We start from the raw sequence: 12,040 nt of genomic DNA on the forward strand, positions 1-12,040 counted from the left end.
TCATCTGACTCCAAAGCTAAGAACAAAAAAATTATACCAGGCTGTTGACTTTCCCCTTAAAGGTCAAAAGCCATTCATTTATTTTTGCTGATTATTAAATGCATTTCTGAACGTATGGTTTCTTAATGAAGAAAGCAAACAAACACTGAGCTTTCAGACAGCATGAGAAAAGAGCTGGAAAAAGATGTTTGCAATGTGAACTCTTTTTTTAGTTTGTTTTAAGATCACTTCATACGTTGAAACCCTTAAGCACATAATCATGTATTCTATCATTCCTTGATAAAATGTGCCTTAGCTTCTGTAGGGGAGATTTTGCAATTTTATTTTGTGTTTCATTTGTCCCAATGTTTAGCAGCCTGATCTCAAAACGATCTTCCTTACCGATCCATAAAAATCACGGAATTTTAAATAAGAAAAATACTATGAGAGCACTAGCATAACTCAGCTTTTAATACTGTTCAAAATATCTTTTGGTAAATTCTGCTTTTTTTTTTTTTTTTTTTTCTGAGACAGAGTCTCACTTGGTCACCCTTGGTAGAGTGCCCTGGCATCTTAACTCACAGCAAACTCAAACTCTTGTGTTCAAGTGATTCTCTTGCCTAAGCCTCCCAAGTAGCTGGCACTACAGGCATCCGCCACAACGCCTGGCTATTTTTAGAGATGGGGGTCTTGCTCTTGCTCAGGTTGGTCTCGAACTTATGAGCTCAGGCAGTCCACCCACCTCGGCCTCCCAAGTGCGGGGATTACAAGCGTTAGCCACTGTACCTGGCCTCTTTTGGTAAATTCTTGACAAATATATGTTGTTGGACTTCAGTTGCATGCTATTATGATAATCTAACCTTTTGATGAATCACTTTATTATTCATTTGATGTCTCTATACCAGTGAGTTTCAAAAAGTTTTAAAATAGTGTGGTCATGACATAGGAATAAGAGCAAGCCCACAGAGTAAAGCAATAGAGAGCTTATTGAGGTGACAAAGGAATAGAAGGAAGACTTACTCCACTGGCAGAGCAGTGACTGTCTCTAAGAGCAACAGAGCAGCGGTTTGTGAGTTTTAGGGGTCTCATTTTATATCTTTTATTTAATTCCATGTCAAGCAGAGGGAGGATTATTCATAAGATTTCTGGGAGAGCAGCAGGGAATTTCTGGAACCAAGGTCCTTTTTTAAACCATGTAGGGGAACTTCTGGGAGTTGTCATGGCATTTCGTGAACTCCTATGTGCTGGTGAGAGTTTCTTTTAGTTTGCCTGTACATTGTAAGCAGGGTACAGTGAATAGTGAGAGCAAACCGAGGTTGTTTTTCACTGCCATCTTGGTTCTAGCTTCTCCACCACTTCTGGTGTTATCAGGCACCTTTGTTCAGTGTTATGACTCTTTACTGAGCAGGCTTCTCACCACTTCTGGTGTTATCAGGCACCTTCATTCAGTATTATGACTCTTTACTGAGCAGGTCCTGCCATTTTCTTTCTCATTTATAACTTTGTTAAACAGAGTAAAATAGATCAGTGGAGATTAAAGAGTGTTGAGATCTGGAGTTGGATTTTGCGTTGAGAGAAATTTTCTCAAAAAACTGGGAAACAACTTCAGTAACAAGTTTAAAGAATACAGAGTTCTCAAAAACCAAGCACCAAGCAAACAATACATTGTTTTTCAGCGTTCAGAAACAGAGCACAAAATAAATTTTGCTTCTCTATAAGGAAAGACAGAGAAAGTGAGATTTTGAACTTGCAATAGTGTTGACGTGCTGCTCAATCCCCAAGTTTCTGGTAAGATTCTAGGATATGTAAAATCCAGAGATCCAGGCAGGCAAGTTAAGTTTTCGTCATTTTGAGCTACAAGAGTGGGAATCATAAAATGGTTTTATAATCCCTGAGAGATCCCTGAAAAGAGCAAGGAAATAAAGGTAATCCTACAACTGGAATCCAAGGTAATATTTCAGTACCAGATATAGTGTTAAATCCCTTCTGCTTAAAGTAGCAGGGAGATAACATATTAAGAGCCCTATAAGGTGTGCTTCCCCCTCCCGTTCAAACATAGATTAGACATAGAGGAAAAAACCATCCATATGAGGTTTGACGCTGAGGTCCAGAATGCTGGACCAATTTAATTTTTCTTGACTCTGGTGTAGATCGTTCATGAAGACCGGGCCACTGCTGAGCCAATTGGTGTGGGTAAGAGATGTAGTTTAATTTGACTACAGCTATTTGGCCTGATTGCTTCCTAACAGCCAGCTTTTCTAAAATGCAGTAATGTATTTTAATAGTTTTGTATCTTTCAGGGATTTTTGACTACTTCTTTTCTTTTTAAAGTATTTTTTATTTTTATTCAAAAGCGCTTTTGAATTACTTTTGTATTATAATAACTATAATCAAATTTGAAGTATGTTTCTTTAAAGGTATCAATTACAATGAATTATAATGAACTACATTATTTCCTTAATGTAGTCATAAAGATAAGTCAATTAGTTGTCAGTGAAAGACATAGATCATCTGTATCAGAAGTACCTTCAGTTTTTTGATATTTTAGAGATACCTGTACATAATCTAATGTTATACTTTCAATCTTTTATTTAGGCTCAGGTACTGTATTATGAACAAAAATAGGTCCTATCCTGAAGGTGCTTTTAAGCCAAATCTAATGTAAAGCCTTTATAGGAACTTCTGTGAATAAATTGATCTCTGGTGGAAGATTATATTTGACAATATTTATTTATAAATAATACATTTTAATGCTTTCAAGAGAGATTTGAACTCCAGATTGCAAAAAGACTTTTCTACTCTCTACTTTCTATATGTTTTTGATTATTTTGTTTTGTTGCATATACATTTGGTGTAAATCTATCTATATGTGTTACGTTTTGTAATTTATAATTTATAAAATAGCAATCTTAAAAAAGTAAAGTGTTTAATGGACAAATTAGCAAAAAATACTCAAAGCATAAAAAGTTTATCATTTTTCAAGTGTTATAGACATATTTTAAAAATTGAAAAATTTGAAAATGACCTTTGATCAAACCAATGTTTTATCATTTTTTTGTGTGTCATAGACTCCAATTGAGAATCTAATAAAAATGACAAGTTTTATGGGTAGTGCGGTAAATAATTCATGTATAAAATTTCAACTAAAATGTCTAAATCCTTCCATGGATCATTTGAATTTCAGTAAAATAATTCCTGCCATATATAAAACAATTCACTTCAAGTTCTTAGAATACCAACAAATTATTTTTATATGCTTTCAAGTTATAAAGATGAATTTTATGGAGACATTCTTCACTGATTTTTTAGGCAAACTGACCTTAGGTGAAATGTTCTCTTTCACATTACCAATAGACACCTAAATGGCCTGATTATTTCTCATGTTACTTTCCTTTTTTATTTATTCCAAGGTTATCACAGCCATTACTTTTACTTTTTTTTATTAGAAATCTGAAGCATCTTAAGGAGAATTTAAAAAAAAAATTCCATTCTTTGCTTTTAGAAAAATGATTTAAAAATCTTCTTTCTGTGCTAGTTTTATTATCTGTATTATGAAAATTTCTTTTATTATTCCTTATGTGACATTTATGTTTACAGAGCTTTGTCTTTTTCATCACTTAATGATTCACTCACAGAATTAATAATGTTGGTTATATTTTGGGAAAGCACAAAATAAGGGCCATTAGGATAAAGTACTTTATCCCAGGTATTCATCATTGAATTCAAATATTTACTAAATGCTTTCTATATGCCTTCTGCTGTTTATGTTACCTTATTTAATGCTTACATTATCTCTGTGAAGGAAACATTATTTTTATTATTTATCTCTGAAGTGCAAATGAGTACCAGGTGCTGAGGATAATCTAGGATGAGCAAAATATAGAAATGATCCTTGTCTTCATAGAGCGTACAATTTAGTGAGGAACAGATTTTAAAGTTGCTAAAAATTAGATGGAAATAATGACATGGTAAGACAAATACAGTATTCAATATGACTAGCAAGGACATCTATCCTAGCCTATAGGCAGTCATAAGGAAAACGCTTTTAGCAGATATGAGAGGCACAAGTATGGGCTAGCCAGTAAAGAATGTTATGGACAAATGGATATGCAGGAGGCTTGAGTGGAGATTGTGAATTAGCACTGTTAAGAGTAAGAGTTAAAGAGTTAAAGAGTACAAAGTCTGGGGGCAGCACCTATGGCTCAGTGAGTAGCGTGCCAGCCCCCTATACCGAGGGTGGTGGGTTCAAACCCAGCCCCGGCCAAACTGCAAGAAAAAAAATAGCCAGGTGTTGTTGTGGGCGCCTGTAGTCCCAGCTACTTGGGAGGCTGACGCAAGAGAATCGCCTAAACCCAGGAGTTGGAGGTTCCTGTGAGCTGTGTGACACCACGGCACTCTACTGAGGGTGATAAAGTGAGACTCTGTCTCTACAAAAAAAAAAAAAAAAAAAAAAAACAAAGTCTGGGGAAATAGTTGGAGACAGATTAATAAGGGGTGTTGCAAGCCTTGTCAAGAAATTTGAACTTGATCCTAGAGTATGAAAACATTGTAGGAGTTTAAGCAGCCAAGTACAACAATTAAGATTTTAGTTGGAAAGAATACTGCATCTGATAAAAATACGGAATTAGTGAAAAAAAATATAATAGAACCTCTGTTAGTTGACACACAGGGGACTGTAACAAACTGGTCAACATGTAGAAGTGGCCATCAGAAGGAAGTAGGCTCACTGTACTGCTGTGTACATGTGGTGCATGTCTGGTCTGTGAAAATTAGGTCAACTTAAGGAGGTGGTCAAGGTATGGTGGTTCGGCTAAGATACATAGCTTGAGATAGATGGGCTAGATTTGTAGTATGATTTGACAGCAATACATCAGTATGCTTTTTTGTAGGATAACTTGATGGCAATACATCTTTTTAGATTTCTTTATTTTGAGAAGTCCTTTATTTCACCTTCTTGAAAACTTTTCTTCTAGATATAAAGTCCTAGCTTCACAGTGTTGATATTTTTCCCTTTGGGGTGTTTTCCAAACTTTACAGAGGTATCCAACCATTTTTTTCCCCTCTACTGTACATTGGAATAATAGAATTGTCTTGGACCACACATTAAATACACAACACTAATGAAAGCTCATTAGCCAAAAGAAGGTCTGCGGATACTTTTTAGTGATATCCAACACCACAGAGAAGCAAAAAGTCTTTGCCAAATCAGCTCATGGTCTCCAGGCCGTAGGTTGGACCATCCCCGTTTTCCTTGCTTGCCTGGCTGCCATAGTTGCTGATGAGAGTCCTACATCATATGACTTCATTTATAGGTGCTGTCAAGATTTTTGTGCTGGCGATTTGGTTTTTAACAGTTTGAAGAAAATGTGGCTGGGCATCATTACCTTTCGGATTATGTAATTTGAATTTCTCTGAGATCCTGGAACTTAGAAATTGACAAAATTGAAAAGTTTCCAACCACTATTTCTTCAAATTATTTTTTGCTCCCTTTTCTCATTTGTTTTCTTCTTGAGAATTCAATTATATTATACAACACTTTTAAAAATTGTTACACAAGTGCCTGAACTCTGTTCCTTATTTCCTCCCCTTTTCTCTCTTCTTTTTAAATTGGGTAAATTATATTGATCAAATTTACTGACATTTTCTTATGTTATCTTCCTTCTATTTCAGTGACCATCAGTGAATTTTTTTTTAAACTTTAGTTTTTTACTTTATTTTTAAAGTATGTTTATTGGTCTGCTGGAATTTTCTGTTTTTATGTATTACAGGAATATTTTCCATTGCGTTACTGGTCATGGATCTAGCAGCAGCTTTATGTCTTTGTCTGATAATTCTAGCATTTTAGATGATTTAGAAGTTAACCACCTATTATTATTTTGCTTTTTTCTCATGAAGAACAGATTACATTTTCTTGGCACTTCATATATTGAGTAATATTGCATTATATTGTGGATATTTCATTAATGTTGTAGAATCTTGGTTTCTCTGCATTATCTGCAAAACTCCCATATTAGCAAGGAGTTAATTTGGTTCAACCAAAAATGAGCAAACTCTATCACCCTTAAATTGACAGTGTTTCAAACATCAGGTCAGATTGTGTTTATTCTTCCCCATGCATGGTTCAGTGGTCAGTGAAAGAAGTATAACTTTATACAGAGAATTCCTGATGTAGGTTCTCTGTCTGCTTTTTCCTGTTTCCAGGGCCCCAGTTACCCCAGGGTCCATTCTCTAGTTCTTCTGGCAGATTCGCTGTGAGGTTTTAGCCAACCTAAGCTTCTGAAGTAACCATAGCAGCCCCAAGTTCAAAATGGCAAAAACAGAAAAATTATGATATGTAAGATGCTTCTTCCCAATTTTTACTTCCATCTAAAATCTGTCTACTTTAATTCATTTTTCTAGAACCTTTATGTGAATGTTTTATAGATTTTTATCTAGAGTTTATAGTTGTTATCTGCAGAAGGATAATTTATTAAGAACTTACTATTCCATATTGGTGGATCTCCCTAGTCATTCTTTATTTCTCCTTCCATGACTAATATCACATTTGTTGCTGGTGTCAGCTGGAAAATTTCAGCTGGTAAACTCTTGCTAAGAAATTTATCCTTGTTCTTTAGTTTGTATCCTTTATTATATTGCTTTTCTTATTACTAAGATGATACAAATAATAATAAAAACACTTGTTTATTCCACAAAAACTAACCACCAACCTCTATTAAAAGCTGTACATGTATTTCACCATAGCACTTCTGTGATATAGAAAGAATCCACATTTCAGAAATGAGGAATTTGCATTTGTTCCAACCCAGTTAGGTACTGAAGGACAGGAACCAGTTAAAACCCTCCTAAGAATCCATTATCTTTGGGCGGGTCATGGTGACTCATGCCTGTAATCCTGGCACTCTGGGAGGCAGAGGTGGGCAGATAGGTTGAGCTTACCACTTCAAAACCAGCTTGAGAAAAAGTAAGACCCCATCTCAACTAAAAACAGAAACACTGAAGCAAGAGGATCGCTTGAGCCCAAGAGTTGAAGATTGTTGTGAGCTATGATGCCACAGCATTCTACTCAAGGCAATAGCTGGAGACTGTCTGGGAAAACAAAACAAAACAAAACTAAAAAACCAAAACAAAACCTTTATCTTTAAAACAATGAAATGAAATAAAAGAAAAACCAATATGTTGATATTTTTGACTTGGTTTAATTTTTATTTTTTTTCTTTTCACGTAAAACATTGCACTTACAGTGAAAGAGAAACAATAATAACACTCTACTAAATTATCTATAATGCTCACCTCAGATTCAAAAGCATGTTGCATGAATTAACAGATATTCACTTGGTGAATCTTAGTAGGCATCATTAGGCTTATTATCATGTTTTGAACTATTAGCCTTTAAGATGCATGTTGCCCACTTAAGCTATTCTAGCCTCAAATTCTTTAACTTTCATGTAAGTTAAAGTTACTGTCTTAGTTTGGCCTGCCATAACAAATCGCAGGTGGATTATAAATAGCAAACATTTATTTCTCACAGTTCTGGAGGCTGGGTCTCTAAAACCAAGGAGCTGGCAGATTCATTGTTTGGTGAGGACCTGATGCTTGGTTCATAGACTTGTTTTCTGGCCTCATTCATTCATGGCTGAGGGGCAAGGGAACTCTCTGGGTCTCTTTTATAAAGTCACTAATTCATGAAAGCTCTGTGCCAAGACTATCTGATTCCTACTAAAGATCCTATCTTCTACTGGCATCATAATGGGGGTAAAGATTTCAATGTATGAAGTTTAAGGGGCCCCAGATACTCAGTCTAAAGACGTTATTGACCACCCACAGCATCTTCTTTTTGCATTTGACCAAAGTTTCTTGTACCTACCTGTATGTTTGATCTTCCTTTCTTTTCCCTAGCAGTGTTGTCAAATAGAACTTTCCATGATGACAAAATGCTCCATACCTTCACTGTCTAGTACGGCAGCCACTAGCTACATGTACCTTTGAGCACTTGAAATGTGGCTAGTGCGATTAAGGAATTAAATTCTCAATCTTGATATTTAGTTTTTGTTTATTTAAGTTAAAAAAGCCAATGTGCTTATTGGCTACTAATATGGATATGGTACTTCAGAGCCCATTTGTGCTTCCTTTTCAAAGTGTATTAGCTAAATGTATTACATATTTCTCTAATAATTTACTTTGGTTTATTTAATTTATTGTATTATTTATGGGTGACTACTATTGTAAGATAAGATTTCATGTTAAGCATGATTTTGATTCTCTTTCTCTGTCTTAGAATCATTTCATTAAAAATAAAAACTTTCTGATATATTTTGTTGTATCTTAGAGTTCTTTTTCTCACAAACATACGTGTGTGTGCATACACATGTAGTCAAAATTCTTTTAACTTTACTGTCATGTAAGAAAGTAAAAAAATGTATCCTCTACATTTATAGTCACCATTTTCCTTTCATTAATCTTTCTATGTATGTTAATACTGTAAGTCAATTTTTATCTCTATGGAAATTTCTCTAAAAACTAATAATTGTACTGCAATCCTAAAGCTTCCGACTACAGGAATTTTCAGGGAAAAATTATTTTTATGTCTGTCTAGCTACTCTCCTCTCAATCTCTGCTAATTTTTAAGTGCTGGGTTTTATCTCTGATTTAATTAAGTGTTGTTACACTCTTTTATAGAAATAAGTGTTCTTAAAAATAAGTCCTTACGCCAAGTGGTGGCTCACACCTTTATCCTACCACTGTGAGGCCAAGGCAGAAGAATAGCTAGAGAGGAGTTTGAGGTTGGTGTTAGCTAGGCTAACGCCATGGTAGTCTAGCCCCAGCAACATAGTAAGACTCTGTCTCACATTAAAAAAAATAATAATAATAATTAATTAACTGAAAAGACCTTATAATAAATTATTTTTATGCTTAATTTTTAACTGTAAATGTGACTAAACAAACCAATTGCTTGATAATTTTTACTTCATAATCATAAAAGTTTTAATTTATCTCATGAGAATTTAATTTCATTATTTCAGGATCACCAAACAATTTTGAGAGCATGGGCTGTGAAAGATTTTGCTCCAAATTGTCCTTTGTATGTCCAGATACTAAAGCCTGAAAATAAATTCCATATCAAATTTGCAGGTAAGTTTTTATCTTGAATGAAATCCATTGAATTTCCTCAAATTCCATTGTGATTTAAGAGTTATGTCTCTGAGGTTAGTGGAAACGTAATGTATTGAAGATTCTGAAGAATAGAAAAGGATTCCTTTAAAATCATTTACTTGTTAAGGAGGATTCTTCACATATGAACAAATATGTGACAAGATAGTATTTTGGGATCTATCTTGACTTTTTTATATAACTTGGTGGTTTTAGCACCTGAATTTACTAAATAACCTGATAAGCCTAAGTAGAGTAGCAGCAGTAGATGTGTGCATAATTCAGACACAGATTTCAAATGCTGTGTCTGTTCATTCATACTTAGGCTTATACATAAATAACACTTTGCTATAGATTATTGAATATGCATATAAACTTATCATACAATAGAGTAATATATTAAATTGTATCAGATTTAATTCTGGGGGTGGACTTTGAAAAAGATATATGTGAGGTGTTTTTTTTTTTTTTTTGAGACAGAGCCTCAAGCTATGGCCCTGGGTAGAGTGCTGTGATGTCACAGCTCACAGCAACCTCCAACTCCCGGGCTTAAGCAATTCTCTTGCCTCAGCCTCCCAAGTAGCTGGGACTACAGGCGCCCACCACAATGCCTAGCTATTTTTTTGTTGCAGTTCAGCTGGGGCCAGGTTTGAACCCACCACCTTTGGTATATGGGGCCTGCATCCTACTCACTGAGCCACAGGTGCTGCCAGGGTTTTTTTGTTGTTGTTTGTTTGTTTGTTTGTTTTTTGAGACACTGCTTTAAAAGTAATTGACCACATGAAATTATGTTTTAAACTGCTGGAAATTTCACAGTAAAAGGTATTTATTTATTTTTTTTCCTTAAATGCTTCTGTAGGTGAAAGGAACTAATTTTGATTTAGGTAGGAATTTATGTTGATTTCTCTAAACATAATGACCTTATTGTGTTTCAATTGTCTAAAGATTCAAGTCATTAAAATGCAATTCAATTTAGAAGTATTTCAGCAAAATATATTTCCTTCAGAAAATATGTTTACATATTTTAAAATGCTTGCCTATTAGGATATGATATTGAAATAAAAAATTGTAAACGCTAAGAAATTTTAGCTTAATGTTAAGAAAACCATGATGTAGTTGCTGTCCAATTTTCTCTATCTTATATCTTCCAGAATAACCACAAATGATGTCATCAATTTCTTTTTCTTAAAATGTATAGAAAACAATTTAAAGTTATGGCTTCCAACCCTGGCTGCATATTAGTATGTCTTTGAAGAATTTTTAAAGAATTGATCACAGAGATTCTGATTTATATAGCCTGAGATGGTACCAGGGTTTCTCTAAATTTATTTCCTAAACTGAAAATTAAAAATATCAGTACCTCTTTTGTAGCAGGCTTTGTGAAATTAAATGGAAATATATATGGAAGGTGCTTCATCTATAATTGGCCATCATGAAATGCCAATCATTTATCTATAAAACCTTTGTATCTAAACTATCTTGTTTTCATTATTATTTAGGATAAGGAACATTTTGGAAAAAAAAATTCATTGTACCCGATAATGACTTTTCAATGTTAGTAATGACATGAGCCCTAGGGAATGTCCTAAAAATACTTTATCATTGAGTGGCACCACTTAAAACTTAGGTAGGCAGATTAATATTTTTGAGTCCTATTTTTTTCTGCTATTAAAAGGCCATAATATATATATATATATTGTCATTGTTCCATTAGGTTTTGCAGTAAAGATTAAAAATAAATAATATCTGAAATATATTAAGTGTTTGATAAATGAATATTGTAACTAGATCTTAAAACAGTATGTAGTTTGGGAAGTATATAGTTTTGAGTATGTCATAAGTAAAATTCAGAACAGATTCAGTTCTTTCTCCCTTCTTAAGAAAGTCATTGATATGCTCCCCTAGAAAGATCACTCACTGAAATAGTCTACTTCTACAAAATTAATAGAGATAAAAATTATTTTTATTAATCCTTTCCCAAATTCTTATTTTCTAATTATTTTGATAAACACATCAAGATGAATGAGTTATTTACATTTTCTATGCCAATAATTTATCTCAATATTTCTCATTTTGAACTCTGAAATTCCTTTTAACAATGTGTGCATTCTTTTATGGCTGAGTTACAACATTTCAGAGGAACTCTTTTTATATTATATAAAGATAAAAAGGACCTTTGTTTCACTAAAATGTCACAAAAAGAGTTTGAAGTGATGCATGAGGCTTTCAAACCAGTATAATATGTTTTGTATGTTAGTATGAGGTCACAATGAGAATGGACTTTACCTTCAGTAGAGTATCAGGTTGTCACCGAGTTTGTATAGTAGATTGTTAAAATAATGTTCCCAGGGAACCATGCTCCCTTTAACTGTCCTGTTGACATGTGACTTCACAGCTTTTTCATGAAGAGGTGAGATCTATTTCACCACCCATGAGTATGGGATAGTCATGTGACTTGCTTTGACCAATAGAATGTAACAAAACTACATTGTATAACTTCACAAGCTAAAGCCCAAAAGCCAAGGCAGATTTTGCTTTTCCTTTATTAGAACAGTGCTCAGAGACTAAATGTTTAGGTTCTCTAAGGACAAAAACATCTCATGGCTAGTGAGATATATCCATCTGAGCATCTCATACATCTAACTCTCAACTTACCAGCCAACACAAGGAATCATGCTACCCCCCAGAATTTTGAGAAATAAAATGGTGGTTGTTTTAAGTTACTAAATTTGGAGGTTATTTGTTATGCATTAATACATAACTAATTTTGTTTATGACAAAATAATAATTGCTTTTATTTTGAATCATGTAAACTTCATAATATTCTTTATATTTTTACCTTTTTTTTGTATTCTTACAAGTATTAAATAAGCAGGTTCAAATTTTCAGAAGATACAGAATAAGACACTTTTAT

At 33.9% G+C, this 12,040-nt stretch overlaps 1 protein-coding gene across 3 annotated transcripts in view; it reads left to right on the forward strand.

The window, feature by feature from the left end:
* KCNT2 (potassium sodium-activated channel subfamily T member 2) overlaps positions 1-12,040 on the forward strand; it is a 399,505-nt gene that overhangs the window by 215,634 nt on the left and 171,831 nt on the right. For all 3 annotated transcript variants that reach the window (XM_053607648.1, XM_053607649.1, XM_053607650.1), the window contains exon 13: positions 9,000-9,108. In XM_053607648.1, the coding sequence (XP_053463623.1) occupies positions 9,000-9,108 (109 nt within the window). The remainder of the gene's footprint in view (positions 1-8,999; positions 9,109-12,040) is intronic.

The sequence above is a fragment of the Nycticebus coucang genome, chromosome 10 (assembly GCF_027406575.1).
Source record: "Nycticebus coucang isolate mNycCou1 chromosome 10, mNycCou1.pri, whole genome shotgun sequence".
Lineage (NCBI taxonomy): Eukaryota > Metazoa > Chordata > Mammalia > Primates > Lorisidae > Nycticebus > Nycticebus coucang.